Source organism: Carassius carassius, chromosome 6 (assembly GCF_963082965.1).
Source record: "Carassius carassius chromosome 6, fCarCar2.1, whole genome shotgun sequence".
NCBI classification, from domain to species: Eukaryota; Metazoa; Chordata; class Actinopteri; order Cypriniformes; family Cyprinidae; genus Carassius; species Carassius carassius.
Window position 1 is genome coordinate 6823581 of NC_081760.1, and position 15702 is coordinate 6839282.

The 15702-nt window shown below is 37.7% G+C and overlaps 1 protein-coding gene and 1 long non-coding RNA gene across 4 annotated transcripts; one reads left to right on the forward strand and one right to left on the reverse strand.

The window, feature by feature from the left end:
* Positions 1-130: 130 nt before the first annotated feature.
* On the reverse strand, positions 131-15196 carry xpa (xeroderma pigmentosum, complementation group A). 3 transcript variants are annotated; one of them, XR_009434040.1, is made up of 8 exons: positions 15029-15196; positions 14185-14369; positions 13971-14081; positions 13702-13807; positions 13317-13482; positions 12383-12500; positions 11868-12150; positions 131-302 (listed from the first exon to the last, which is right to left on the reverse strand). XR_009434040.1 is itself a non-coding variant. In XM_059552070.1 (7 exons), the coding sequence occupies exons 2-7, from the start codon at positions 14360-14362 to the stop codon at positions 11996-11998; spliced, it is 834 nt and encodes a 277-aa protein (XP_059408053.1). In that variant the 5' UTR covers positions 14363-14369; positions 15029-15196; the 3' UTR covers positions 11114-11995. The 3 variants fall into 3 exon arrangements, 2 of the variants coding, with proteins under 2 accessions (XP_059408052.1, XP_059408053.1); XM_059552070.1 differs by lacking the exon at positions 131-302 and having other exon boundaries at positions 11114-12150; XM_059552069.1 differs by lacking the exons at positions 11868-12150; positions 12383-12500; positions 13317-13482; ... (2 more) ...; positions 14185-14369; positions 15029-15196 and adding an exon at positions 2690-6941.
* LOC132142297 (uncharacterized) lies at positions 7016-8241 on the forward strand. The gene is made up of 3 exons (XR_009434041.1): positions 7016-7088; positions 7805-7859; positions 8040-8241. It is a non-coding gene; the product is annotated as an uncharacterized LOC132142297 (long non-coding RNA).
* Positions 15197-15702: the final 506 nt, after the last annotated feature.

Here is a 15702-nt window from a genome sequence, read left to right on the forward strand (position 1 = left end):
TAGGTAAAAAGGATTACATAAAAATGTAAAAATATAAACACTTTATACAAACAAAATAAAAAGTGAACGAACAACATTTTCTCTTAATTATGCTGTGCTGGATGGGCAAAAAATAGTTGCCTCAAAAAGTTACACAAGTTTGTAAAACTGCTTTAAAAGGTTTCATCTTTAGCATCTGAACATTGCAGGTCACAGATCAGGAGGCGATGCCGGGTAGGAATTGATGAAGACAGATGTGGGAAACTGTGAAACATGTCTGAGGATTTTTTTTGACACACTCCGACAGACAGACACAGACCATCCTGAGAAGGAAAAGGAGAGAACAGACGAATCAAATTAATCTTATTTATCTAATAATGATGCTTGATTTAGACTTATTTAGGTGTTTCATTAACTGTGCACATTTTGGCCATGTGGACTTTGAGAAAAAAAAAAGTCTTAGTAAATTTAATTTGTCTACTAACAATGTCCTATACATTTCACACACACACACACACACACACACACACACACACACACACACACACACACACACACACAAAATGCTGCTTGGTCTTTTAAAAATGAATAACTTCATCTTTTTTCTGCATAATATTACAGCTAGATTGGAATGACACAATTTAAAAGAGATTGGTAACACTTTATTTTAAGGTATCCTTATTACACAAGTTATCTGTAATTCCTAATAAAAATGTATTATGCATAATTACATGCAAGTAACCCTAAACCAAACACAAATCCTTACCCTAACCATATAGTAAGCACATGAAGTTGATTAATATTACTCAGTACTTGAATGTATAATTACACTGTAACAAAGACACCTTAAAATAAAATGTAACCAAGTAACAAATAATATTTATCTTGATTTTTGAATTTTTACCTTGAATAATTATAGCTTGAATTTGAATACCTTGAAATTTCATATACATTTTTTTATACGTATTATTTAACTCTATATTTAGATTACCATAGCGGTCATATTTAATATTGAAAATCTGTATCTGTGTCCGGGTTAACTAAAAAGAAAACAAAACATGAGTTATTTGAAGCAACACAAGAAGAAAAAGGGGTGTTTTTAATTTCGAAATCATCCCCTGGGACTCAAGCTCATAATAAAAGGAACACCCATATTTTAGAAACTTGCTATTGTTTTCATCATTTTATATGTACTACTGTACATCATGCAGATTAACATAAATGGAATGCCATGAAACAAAAGATTAGAGTAAGTCTGAAAGACAATGCTAGATGTCTTTCACCATGCAGTCAATGACCATATTGCTTTCATCGCTGCAGCCAATAATGCAGCAGACTGCTAAATCTCTAAAGTTCACATACGAAGGTCCCTCTCACTCTCTATAATAAGGTTTGACCCTGCTGCAGCTTGTTGGTCCTCTGATAGGCCCCAGCAGCTGTTATCTTACTGCCTCAGCACAACAAATACTTTACTCGCCTACTGACCTTTCCATACACGTACACACACTCCAGCTCACACTCACACACGCATACTGTTAAGTGCCAGCAATAGTTGCCAGTGTTTGATATTTCTATGATTTTGTCGATGCACATCATAAAAAAAAACTTGATAATGAGCAATTGTAAAAACAACATCAACATCATACTGTCAAATCTTTGTGACATTCTCTTTTTGTGTAGGAGACATTAATTAATGCAAAAGTCAAGCAGTCTTGAGTCTTGTTTCCTCTCAAAATGTATTCCTTATCTTACCTAAACATCTCAGAAAGTGTTTTACTTGCCATCTTTGATTTGATTTTGCTTTTTGACACTATTCTTAGTCATGTTGTTTTGATTCAAACCAAAATGAATAAATATATAAATAAAATCTGTTGTCGTGATGAAGCAACGTCAATACATCACACAGGCATACCAAAGTCTCAACTTTTCATTAATATTCAGACCCAAGCACATGCATGTGTATTATAGACTGTAAAACTCATAAGTTCATTCACATTCACTTTTTTTCCCACACAGTGATAAATAATAAACATATACAGACATAAAAGCAGAAAAGGGTGTTAGACATGATACACGTATCTTTTTTGTCTGTCTATACATATGTTTTACACCTAAATATTTCTAAGATTTCTTACTTTTCTTACTATTAAGCAATCTTCACTCACTGTAAGCCTTGGGATTTAATACTAATCACTTTTATGCCAAAAAACAAAACAAAACCAAAAACTGAACCAAACATCAAACTGCATCAATAGCATCTGCAAACGAATCATGCTTGGCCTCTTTTTCTGAATTAATTTAACTGGTCACAATGTTACGTACTTTTAATGTACTGATATTTATTATTTAAAAAAAGGTACAAAGATGAACTTTTTAGCTTTTGTGCCTTCGGGTACTGGCCCAGTGACAGCTTTGTACCTTTTTTTCTTAGAGTGAGTGTACAGTATGAAGTCAAATTCATCACACAATGAACATTCGAATAACGTTTGACAACCTGAAAGTGTCCAGATACTTTTTGTCTTCATTTTTTAAAAAGCAAACAAATTAATTTATCATTTGATATCAATTTATAATTTCCAAGAAATCAATATTTATTTTAAATAAAAGCAACTTGATTTTATATTTTGTTGCTCAACTTAAAGAGATTCATAGATTTGTTTTTACTCTACACACACACACACACACACACAGCCATGCAGTGGCTACTTACCTTCTGTTATCGATGCTCCACCACAAAGCTCATGGTTGTGCCATCAAAGGAGGGTGGAGCAACAATACGTGCACCTTGCTGGGATGTAATACTGATGACAGGTTTGGTGGTGCTTCTGGGAACTGTGGTGCCCTGCGGGATCAGATACATGCTGCCCGTCTCCACCACGTCTTCGCCTTCCGAGCAAGTGGATGACTGGGACTGGGGGACCGGGTGTAGATGGGGTGCCGGCAGGTTCGAAGGGTAGACCAAGTAAGTGGGGGGATAGGCTGCTGCAGGACCAAGGGTGACCGGCGAAACGGACACGGGCACTGGGGTGAGCGATAAAGGAATGTCCAAGTACTGACCAGTCTCGGGATGGTAAAAGCACTGGGCGGCTGGCTGCATGGACACAGGGGTGTCTACTAAGTAGTACTGGCCAGTGGCGGGGTCCAGCAGGAGCTTGCGCTGGATGTGATGCGGTGGGAGGTCCGTTGGTGGTGTGAGGCAGAGTAGCTGAGGTTGAGCGGCAGGTACAGGTGGCAGAGGTACGGCGTGGTGATATATCGTGGCCGTCTGACTGTCAGGAGACCAAGACTCCATTACGATAGGGGAGCGTTGCAAGGGCTTATATGAAGGCTTTGGATGTGAGCCCAATGCCTGTGAGGGCTTTGAATCTGAAGTGTGAGCTTTAATGGGTATCGTTAGGTAATTGTCAGAGTCTGGCTGCTCTTTCTGGTGCCTTTCCTCACTTTTATAAGATTTAAGGGTGTAGTTTCTGCTAGAAGACATTTGCTGAGTGCTGTCATTTGGTGTATTTATACGTGTAGGTGCTTTGAGGTTACTGCCCAGACTAAAAATGCACTTGTCATTGAAAGAATCTGCCTTTTGGGTTACTAACTTAGCTGTGTCTTCCTGGTCATGAGAACCTGTTGGTATGCACACTTTATCCTCGTCAACACCAGAACTCGAGGTCACAGTCGACTTTTCAGCATGCAGCTGCAAGCTTGTGTCCACTTTCCCATATTCGTTCTCAGAGTCGGTTTTGGTTGTGACTCCTTGCTCCTCTCGCGTAATGAGTGACAGCACGTGACTGTCCGTGATTGGTCGCGGGGCTTTTGTTTTTCGCTTCCATTCATTCCGATCAAAAACGTATAGTTCCTCCATAGTTTTCACAGCTGCCTTTAATTTTTCAAGAGCTATTTGATTTGAAGCCTTCGACTCTGGTTTCTTCTCGGTGCCTTCTGCTGCTTTTTCTTGTTTTTGTTTTGCCACTTTAGCATTAATTTTTAAGATAAACTCTGGCTGTTCAGTCACAGGTTGTTTAGCACAAGCCAATCCGGGTGCGGTGCACAAGGTTTCATTTTTAGCAGCCCACTCTGAGAGATTAGGGGATAATCTCACCATTTCACCCACACTCTCATCCATGTTAGCAGGCTTGGAAGGTTTTGTGGCATTGTTTCTGTACACAGACTGGCATTTTATAACCATTGGTGTAGGAAATGGTTTCTTGACAGGTTCCCTATTAACAGGCTTGCTCTCCTCTCGTAATCCTGTGGATGCAGTCTCTGATGAACCACAAGGATCTTCTAGTGCTACAAACCGATATGAGCTTTTTACCAATTTGCGCACGTCTCTAACCTGATGAATAGGTGTCTGGAACTTACATTTACTATCTCTAATATCCCTCACCATAAAATGTGGTACTTTGTCTGATATGTTCGACAAATTACTTTTAGATTTGATCGTCGCCTTGTTAGCGCTGAGGTTGTGATGGATATTAGGCGTAAAAAGACTGGTGATATTGAACTGATTGCTTTTGTTTTCTTTAACACTTCGCAGCTGTATTTTGATTTCGGGTGCTTTTTGACACTTTGTGGTTTGGTCTGTGTCCACAGGGCTATGGAGCTGGCCAGAGCTCACTTTTCTGCACCCTCCCCCATCTGACTCTGCAAGATCTCCAGTCACTTTCATATTATGTAATGAAATCCCGGCAGCTTCCTTTTCCTTAGGCATAAGCTGCGAGCTAGGGACATACAAGTGAGACATCTTAATCATCTTACTACTCTCGCCCTCAACACTTTCACTGCTTTCCGTCACCGGTCTGATTGAGGTGTCTGGCAGTGGCGACGACTCCTCCGGTGCGCACTGAGATTCTCCATCACCTTGTGCTTCCTGCTCTCCATCTTTCCAGGTTTTGAAAGCACTCTTTTGGCTGGAGGTCAAAGAAGTCTTTAGTGGTTCACTTAGGTCTAATTTAGAGGTCATTTCTGGGTCACAGGGCGAATCTGTGATTTTAGCACCACCTGAACATGAATTCTCTTGTGGCTGGTCTGTTGTATCACCGAGTTCCTCTTGAGAGTGTCCTGAGTCGGTTTCTGAAGTCTGCCTTTGTAATCCCTTCACAGTCTCTTTGCAATTCTTAGCATGAGGGGAGACTGATGGAACAGGATAAGTATCACATATTTCACCTCTTTCCATTTTACGCTCTTGCTCAAACTGCATTTTCTTGGAAATGACATTTTTCAAAAGACTAGAAGCAAAGATGGCTTTCTTATGGGCATCCTCCAAGGTTTCCCCGAACGGACTTTCTGCTTCACATCCTGCATTGGCTGGCGTGGTGCCCGTAACATCAGCTGTGGAACGTGACATCATTGCATTCAGCGCGCGTTTCGCGCGCCTCTCGCGCGCAGGTATCCCGACGTTACAGTTGAAGGTTTCAGTAAGTGTGATGGTTTCACCCGGCTTGCTTCGTAACTCAATTTTCTTAGACGCCTGCTGCGAGTTCAAGTTATTTTTCATCGACACTATTTTAGTTTGAGAGCTAGGTGTATTGGTTTGAACCACGTCTTTTAGATTTGTACACTCGGTGCTTTTATCGACCTCCATAACAGGCGTAGAGTTGTTCTGCGCCTCACGTGTCAAATTGACGTAATTTAAGTCGACGAAAGCGGACCATTTGTTAATACTCAGTCCGTGTTCTGATATAGAGGACTCACTCGAGCTGCTCAAATGTATGGTATCAAAGTAAGGACACGCCAAACTCCGGAAGGAGCGCGCGGTGAGATTACGCACCTCTTTATCAGCATCATCCAGTTCGCTGACGGAACTGGACGCGCCACTGGAATATTCGTTGATGTCTTTTCCCCTCAGTTTGCTCGCGAGGTGCTGGCGACCCGGAGGTGGGATAAAGTAGCGGTCAAACATGGTCTCGCTTTTGGAGTCAGAGCTTTTGAACGAATAGTGACTCCTCTCACCTGTACGTCTGGTGTGAAAGCGTACATTCCTCTGTCCCAAAACACCGGCAGGGGCGTTGACTGCGCGCGAAGACGTTTTGATTGACAGGTGAACATGTCCAGCCGAATTTCCTTGCTGTCCGGCGCCTTCATCCGAGCTGGCACATTTATCGGATTCACAAAGTTCACTTTCGGTGCTGACCAGAGCACCTGTGGCGGAAAGCTTCGCTGCGCGTGCAGTGGGAGGAATTTTATTGCTCTTGGACTTGCTTTGGATTCTTCCCAGACTCGTCTCGACGCTGTCAAATGATGCGTAGTCAACAAATGAATATACCAGATTATCATCCTCCAAATCCCAGCAGGATCCGCGACCAAACTCGTAATCCACATCGTGATCTAACTCGGTCAACTGAATCTCGCGCGTCGTTATATAGTGAGGCTCTACGTCCGCTACACTCGTGCTGTCCTTTGACTCGCAGCGACTGTTCAAGTACATGTCGGTGTATTGTAACTCCTCCGTTTCATACGACTCAGACGTTGGATCTTCGGATTGTACATCCGTTCCCGCGTCCACATAATCATCTGTCAGCGGAGCGCGCTCTCCATAAAGTCCCTCGGAATGGCACTTATCCGCGTGACATGATTTCGGTGAACTTTTATCGGCATTTCCAGTCTCCTCTCGCTGCCCAGGACTCTTTATCCCGGAGATAGAAGCATCGCCTTTACATCTGAATATAGCCAGTTGGTTCCCTTCGCCTGTGAAAGTGACTTTTACTGTCTTTGTGCTGTCAGACTTCATGTCCGATGGGTTGCCCAGGTCTACATAATTTGTTTCGCCGTGATCGTCTCTTTTGCAGCGCTCTTTAGTGTCTGCCAGTGGCTTTTTTAACGGTCCGGTGTCCTCTCTGATCGAGATGACCGATTGAAGTGTCTCCATCTGCTCTTAAAGGAGAGTCCCGCACGGAGATCAGTGGTGTTGCCTCTGACACCGGACCGCATACGGTTTGTGTGAGTGAGTGAACTGGTCCTGTGCGCGAGGGGCAAGTGACAAGTGAGCGAGGGGAGACGCTGCTACGACGATAGAGGGAGGAGAGAGCGAGAGAGCGAGAGAGAGAGAGAGAGAGAGAGAGAGAGAGAGAGAGAGAGAGAGTGAGTGAGAGAGAGATGTCCACTTAACTGCACAGGTATGATCCCCTTACCGCTAAACATAGGTCTAGTAATGATAATGACATAATGCTATGATAAATGCATAGCTGACATTAACTTGACACTTTTTTAGATGGTCTTAAACTAATAGGCCTACACATAATTATATTTCAGGATGTGTGGAAATATTTCAACGTTAAAGGTTAGCTTTGTCATGTTAAGGGTTAAGTTTAGATATTGGGGAATACGTGAGAAATTTATATATATATATATATATATATATATATATATATATATACATCCTTGATAATTGTTCTTTGTTATGTTGGATTCTCTTTAACGGCATGCCTTAAAATTTGGTTCCCACTCCAAGATGATGGTTAGCCATATAATATTAAGGTTTTCATCCAAATTCAGAAACTATTAATTCAAACACTGGCACAGCTTAACCCAAAGCTTTTGACAGTTATTATTTTAGGAAGAATGCCTCATATATAATAATTCACAGCTAGCCTTGCCAGAATAATACATGATTAATTCATCAACAAGTTTTAAATATCTATGTTTTGACCTCGATAAATTTATTATATAATATTTGTGTAGAAAGTTTATTTTGACATGCAAAAGACATTTTGTAAAATTCAAACAATGCTTATCAGTTTCTTTTTTCCCCATGCACATCTCTTAATCATAGCCAGCTGTATATGACGTGTCCTTAATAAATATCAGTTTACACTATGAATATTGTGGGCAGTTTCCATGATTGAACGGACAACACATCATACCCCATTCTCCATTACTCTACACAGGTATTATTAGACATCATGTCATAGTCCACAAAGCTTAGAGCAAAACACTAAGCTCAGAAGAGCCGTGGGTCTATTGTGGGCGTGCATCTCCTAGAAGTGCATAACCGCTCACATAACGTGAGTTTAGAAACATTTGTTGTCAACTCAATGTTATCAATGTCCGCCTCTGGCCTATGACAGCTGCATGCCCATATTAGAGCCAGTGCCTACTGCCAACCATACAGAAGGCAAAGCTGGCCCTGGGAAAGAGACATGAGGACCACAACCCAACAAAGAGAGAGAAAAGAACAACTGCAGAGGTGTGAGGGATGTGACAGCCTGAATCATGGCATAAAAAAAGTAGGCAACACAAGACTTTTATAACAAATCTAATATGTTGACGTTCAGTCGTATAACAGCATGTTTGCCTATAAATCCTCATTTTTAAAATGCAACATACAACTTTTACCTTGGTAACACTTTAAAGTAAATAGTGAAAGACAGAGGCTAGTTGTCAAAAAATCCAGTAATTTTAAATGTTTTATGTTGGTTACAAACACAAAGTTAAATCTTTTAATCATCAGGTAAATCAGTGTAACTTAAATCAGATTTTCTGTTAATTTTATCATATTTCTGTAAAAAAATACTTTTATGTAAAATGCAAGGAAGCTCATCCACAATAAATCCAAATTGGCATAGACTACCGCTTAAAGGACTACTATAGGGTTTTTTGGGCAATAACAATGAATGTTCAATATCCATATATGTTGCCAAGAAATTGACCTTCAAAAATAAACTTAGAGAGAAAATATGCTAAAGTGTGACAAAAGAGATATGCTAAAGTGTGACATATATCATTAACATGTCATTTGCTTTTAAATACTAACATTTAGTCATAAAGAAAAGGAAATATTTTATTAATGTTATATATTTATATATACATATTTACAGTAGGGTTAAATAATTTGTTAACATTAAGTAAATTAAGTGTTAACAACTTTTTAATTCTTTTAATTATGTTCATTTATAAATATTGTAGCGTTACATTTGAAATAATTTGCATTCATAATACAATAACTAATGTTAATTCATGTAATTTAAATATTACAATTTTAATTAGTTATTACATTTAATTAATCAAACATTTAATTAAACGAGTTACTATTATTAGTAAGTGTAGAAATTAACATTTACCAAGATTGAAAGGTGCTGTAAAAATATTGTTCATTCATATTTTATATTAAGAAATAAAAACATACAACTTCACTGAACTACTGATATATCAATGTACATGATTTGTTAAGCATTTTACAGTTGTCTAACAATTTTACTGATTATTGAACATTGTTATAAAGTGGTAAATGTAACTTAACACCAAATAAAATATAAACTTTCACCAAAAAAACAAACAAACAAAAAACCTACGAACTTTTAGTCGAGATTTTTAGTGAAAAATGTATCAAAAACTGAAAAAAGATGTCAGGCTGCACCTGGCAGTGGTTAATCTATCCTCCGGAGCTATGGAGGAGCTGAGTTTGAGGCACCTATTTAGAGGACCTGCTAACAGTATGTAAAGCATTTGCATATGAAGTAAATGGGCCCGCACACATCTCATATACCATCACGAGTCAGAAGGGGTAAAAGATGGATCCACTATGACAGCTGTAACGGACTACGTTGATGGTTAAGAGAGGCCGTTTTCACACCAGAACGAAAGCTGCTTACAAACTTGTCTGTGTCTGAATTTTTAACGACCTCCACAAAGTTGTTAAATTTAGGCAGCTATTTAAAATGCGGATGCTGTGCATGCAAGCACTTCGAGATCAGTTACTCACAGAGGGCCACATAAAACAGCAGGTGGCAAATCATGAGTGCCATTAATCAAAGCACCGGCTTTAGCGTAGTATGTCCTTCTCTCTTACTCTTTGCATTGATAGTCTTTTGGCCTTACATTGACCCCAGAGGTCAGCAGAGGTTATGGGACATCAGCAGCAGCGCAAAGACAATCTATAAAATGTTTTATCTAGCAAAAGCTAAAGTTACAACATTACTCTGCACTAAATAAATGTGCCTGCAAATGCATTAAGCTCCTTTGTAGTTTACGTTCAAGCTCAGATTAAGCTATACTATATATTATTAGTAAGTTTTCACCTGTAACTACCAACAAACAGCCCTTCAGATCTATTATTACAATACTACAATACAATTTAGCAGGTAGCTCGTCTCATGTCACTGTGTGCATTATTTGAGTCAAAGTGAATGATGATAAAAGTGTGGATGGTTTTGAATTTCAGAACTGCTATGCTGAGACTTCACAATTAGGTCATAAGAATGCACCAGGCATGAGAACAGACATAAAAATGCCCCACTAAAATGAATGCCCCACTGAGGAATGAATTCATTAACCTTTGTGATGTTAACAGTCAAATAATTCTGCATCCACTTCATGTCCATAACTTACATGGGTTTTGACACAAAGTGAATATGCAGGCCATATGGCTTATAAATGATGGAAAACCAACCCACAAACTCTGCTCATACACTATCATTCAATAGTTTGGGGTCATTAAGATGCATGAAATTCTTTAAAAGTGACATTTAAAGACTTACAAAAAATATATATTCCAAATAAATTATGTTGCTTTGAACTTTCTATGCATCAGCTAATCCTGAAAAAAAAAGGCACACGTGTTTTCAACATTGATAATAATAGTAAATATTTCTTCCTGAAGGATCCTGTGACACTGAAGAATAGAGTAATGGCTGCTGGAAATTCAGCACAGGAATAAATTGCATTTTTAAACATTAAATCTGGAAACACCTATTTTAAATTGTAACAATATTTTAATAGAATAACAATATTAACGATCGTAGTGAATAATAGTATATAATACATATACCACATAAACTACATTTGTATTTTATAAGAAACTATCAAGTTATTGTCACATTTTATTTATTTGGTAACTTCAGGAGTGACATTTCAGGACATTACTGGAGATTCATTCAGCGACTAAAAAGCTAACAAAATATAATGCGAACACAAATAATGACAGCAATGCAAGGCATGTGTAACCCTGCCTTAGTGGACACCATGACCAAAGGAACGTTCACACACACACTCTCACTCTCACTCACACACGCAAGCTTTGCCATGATAAAAATGGGCATGTGGTCCAATCATACAGTACGTACCCCTGAAGAATAAGAATATGCATGTTTGCCGCCCGTCATCAGATAATAAAAGCTGATCATGTAAACAGAATGGAGAAACATTTCCTAAGATGAAAAAACATTTATTACAAATTATTTTTAACATTTCATAGACCAAATTGATTATTTCTAATACAGCAAAAAGTATCTACCCAACCTTGGCATAAAAGGTGAAGAAGAAAGTGGCCATTAAGGAATGAGTGCATTGGTGTTTCTTGTGAATTGGGAAGTCTGATACTCTCAATAGCCACACAGACAGACTGAAACACAACACCGTGAGAGAGAATCGCTTCGTCTACGTATGGAATCATCAAGATCTCTCACTGGACAAACAGGCACTGGACTTTACGAGGTTGGAGAGTGAGAAATGAGATGCTGTTACAACTTCAACTCTGGACTAATTTGGTGCTTCTGCCTCATCGTTAAGATATTCAGGAATGATAATATCACATTTGAGAGGGCAGATTATAATTACAGTGTGATATGGTGTAATATTTAATATTACAATTTGTATTTTCTTCTCCATTTCACAGATACAGAGTATGTTCAGCAGTGTGTTCCCCCATAACCGACAAAAAAACTCAACCTTCATCTATCGTTTTGGCAGTAGAGTTTTCTGACAATTAGTAGCTCTACAGTGCCCTCTTGTGACTAAATCTAGAGCTACATACTCTAATCTTATCTGACACTACTGTAATGCTGACATTTCTAAACTTCAGAAAGGAATGAATGCAAAACAGCACCATTATGTTGGTTAGGTGTTTCAGATACTCCAAACTGGTTCAAGTGGAAACTGATGCAAAACGGTATTGGTACCTGGACTGCAATCCAAGAGAATGTGTCGAGAACCGGAAACAATATCAGGATTACTCTTTGCTGACCTGGATCCGGACCCTGCTTCTTCCCTGAACAGTAGCCACAGCAGGAAGACTTCGAAGATGTATTTACATTTTCTCAAAAGTGAGTTCATGTCCGCATGTTTGACACACTTTCCTGTAGAGATCTTCCTCTTCGTCTAGCAGCTCCTCGGGGCCGTAAACATGCTGATGAATGCTGGTATCTTTCTTAAACATACTGCTCCTTACAGCCCGCCTCAGCTCTGAAAGCCAGATGAAGATGGAGAGCAAAGTATAAATACACACTGTGACCAAATGTAGACAGATTCACAGTCGATTCATTCAAAGGTACACTGATTTAAAGGTATCGCTAATCAGTACATTATTTCTTAAAGCTTGTAACCTTAATAAGTGGAAACTGATTTTAGAGCACATTTAACATCTATCTGTCTGACCATTCTAGAGTAACTGCAACAGACCCATCCGCTTTCATACCTTTAACCTTTTTATTAAAGCGTTTCTGCTTTTGCACCTCCCTGTTCTCCTCTCTACTCTCCTTGGCCTCCTCCAGAGCCTCCTCACTGCCCCACACCTCCAGAGAGCGCTTGACCACCTTAATGTAAAAAGAAAAATAGTTATACAGTATATACACAAATATCAACAAACCAAACCAACATTATTCATGATGATAAAGATGCATGATATGGTAACACTTTATAATAAGATTAAAAATGTAAACTTCATGCATTCGATATCATCACAATGAAAAAAATATTATTTTGTATTACTTATTAATCAAGGTTAGAGTTAATTTATAAATACAATAATGGTCATTATTATTAAATGTATTAATAATGTAACACTGAAGACTGGAATAATATTGCTGAAAATCAGATTTGCATCACAGGAATAAATTACAATTTTGTATATATTAAAACAGAAAACTTTGTAATAATTATTATTTGTAATAATATTTCACAATTTTGATCATATAATGCACCTACGGACTCCTTTCAACAAAACAAAAATATTATAAACGACAAAGAAATTAACCAAGATTAATAAATACTGTAAAAGTATTTTTCATTACTATTAAATGTTAGCTATTGCTTGAGTAGCATTATTGAATAGAACCCTGCTGAAAAGTGTTCTCATAATAATTTACATTTGATTCTCAGGATTAAGTGTCATTGTGTTAAACTTGTTTTTCCAAATGGCTCAGCTAATGGTGTTTTTTTTGTACAGTATGTGACTAATAAAGGCAGATGTGAGGACTGGTTTGTACTGCTTGACGGTTGTTTCGTAAAGAGAAGAATGAAGAGGTATTTGTCTTCCAACTTTATCCTTAGAAGGGATCGGAGCATAATATTTGGGTTGAATGAGATCAGCTTCTATTTACAGCTCTGGCTTGAGGATGTGTTGAACCAACCTGTGTCTTTAAATAGAGTTTCATGTCTCCCCAACGTGGATTGTGAGGATTTTTCCTCAGAATAAATCGCAGTGGTGGTTCCCTCTGATCCAGATCGCAATCCTTCAGGAGGAAATTGTGTTTGGCTTCAGTGCGGGATATTAGCTTGTGCTTCACATCGTTGTCTCTATGCAAACATATGCAATTATAAAATGAAATATGCATGCACATTACAGTGCTTGTTTTGAGCAGCTGTTGAACTGCAGGTGCACAGGAAACACAATGAACAACTGAAACTGAATTTCTAAGATAAACACCATACCAACAGCTCTAGCCATTAAACTCAGTATGCTCTGTAACACTCATCTAACCGTATGTTTTAACCTACTATGAATGGATGCCATACCTGCATTTATCACACACAGACAGATCAAAACTGTTGCTGAGATACGAGTCCATAAATGGTTTTAGACACTCATCACACATCAGATAATCAGGCTCCATCACTGGGGCTGAAACACACATACAATTTGTCACTCAGAATGATAAAGGATGTTTATTCTGCAGGAAAAGCTGTTAGGAAGGAATTTTTGGCATTTTTATTATTGAGTAATATATATATATATATATATATATATATATATACATAGATCAGAGATGCCATTTTTTGATTACCTGGTTGCTCAACCACTCTCTTTTCCTGTTGCTCATTCTCTGTTGTCTCCTCTTCAATAAAAAAGCCTGCACCTGAGTCTATAATTTTGGCCACTTTAGCACAAGTAGCTCCTGAGGGAAGACAGATTATTTATTATACACCCTAATATTAGCTACACAATCTTAAACAGGTGAAATCCGTGCAAATTCTGGAACATGTTAATTCAAGGCAAACCTTCTGGAGCTGAAGATGGTCTACTGGCAAGCCTGGCTTGTCTGAGCATTAATGCGCGTTGTCTGTTCCGTTCAATTTTGGCCAACATGTGCGATGTTAAGGACACACTGGAATCATTTGAAGAGTTTGCAGCATCTGGCAGTTCAACTTGAGAATGACTGGCTTCTGGCTCATCCATGATCAGTCTATGTGTACAATACCAGTTTGGACACATTTAGTCATTCATTCATTTTAAATTTGCAGAGTGAAAAAAAAAAAAAGTTAACAAGCAACATTAAACCACAATAATTAAGATAAATATAAGTAAATGAATGAATAAATAAAAACATACTTAAAATATTAGAGCAATCCCAAATCAGATTTCATATATAACACATCTACAATGATAATGATAATATAATAAGTATATAGTATAACTATAATTGGTTACTGTACCACCGGATATAAGTTAGGGAAATATATCGTGACCAAATAGCAAAACCTTTTCAGCACTTAGCCACAATCAATAAGATCAATATGAATGAATAAGTACATTAATAAATGCATTAATAAAATACGACAGAAATCCCAAATCAAATGTAATATTCTAAACTTAGAGTGGAAACAATATTATATAGGCTACACGTAGCATAAACTTAAGTTGGTTACTTTAATCAACAAGATCAGTAGGAATAAGCATATACATTTATCAGTACATAAAATATTAAATAAATCCCCAATCAAATGTATTGCATATTATACATTTGAAGTGGTAATGGCAACATGTAGGTTGGCTACTATAATACATAATAAAGCAAAGAGCTTAGCCTTCTACCGACGAGGAGTGGATAAAGCGATGTCTTACCGGAAATATTGTTTTCTGTTTTTATAGTCGGTCCAAGAAGAAATGAAATGAAATCTTGAAAATGTCAATCCAGCGTTTCAGTTTAATGAGCTGAAGTAATGAACTATGTTGTGGTGTTCTTCTACTCCTGAATGTTTTGCACCACCAGACCAACATCGCCATCTAGTGAATCTTCTGTGGAACCACGTGGAGAAATAAAGTCTGTGTTCATTGCGACCGAAATCTCTAATTTGAAGAGCTTGCAGGATCCGGTGATCAATGTTATTTATATTTCGTAATCGAAAAGTTTTTTTTTTTTTTTTTTTAATTTTTGCACATATACATTGCATGTTATGATTTAATTTCAAGGTACAATTTTAGCTGGATTATTTGTGTCCCCTTCAAAAATTGCTCTTGAGAAATTTTGTTTATTGTCCCGCCCAACTATAAGAAAAAAGTTACGCCCCTCAATACATTCGAGATATTTAGTAATTGTATTGTTTTTAATTTATACATTTAAACGTTTTAAATTACTTTATAATTATTTAATTAAATAATATTTTTACATATAGTATTTAGAGAGTGTTCTTTTATCTTAAGGTATGCTTTCAAAAATATTTACATGAAGTAGTTTTTTTTTTTCTTTGATTTATGAATTGGTTGATTTAATTAAAAACATATTGAATTATATACTA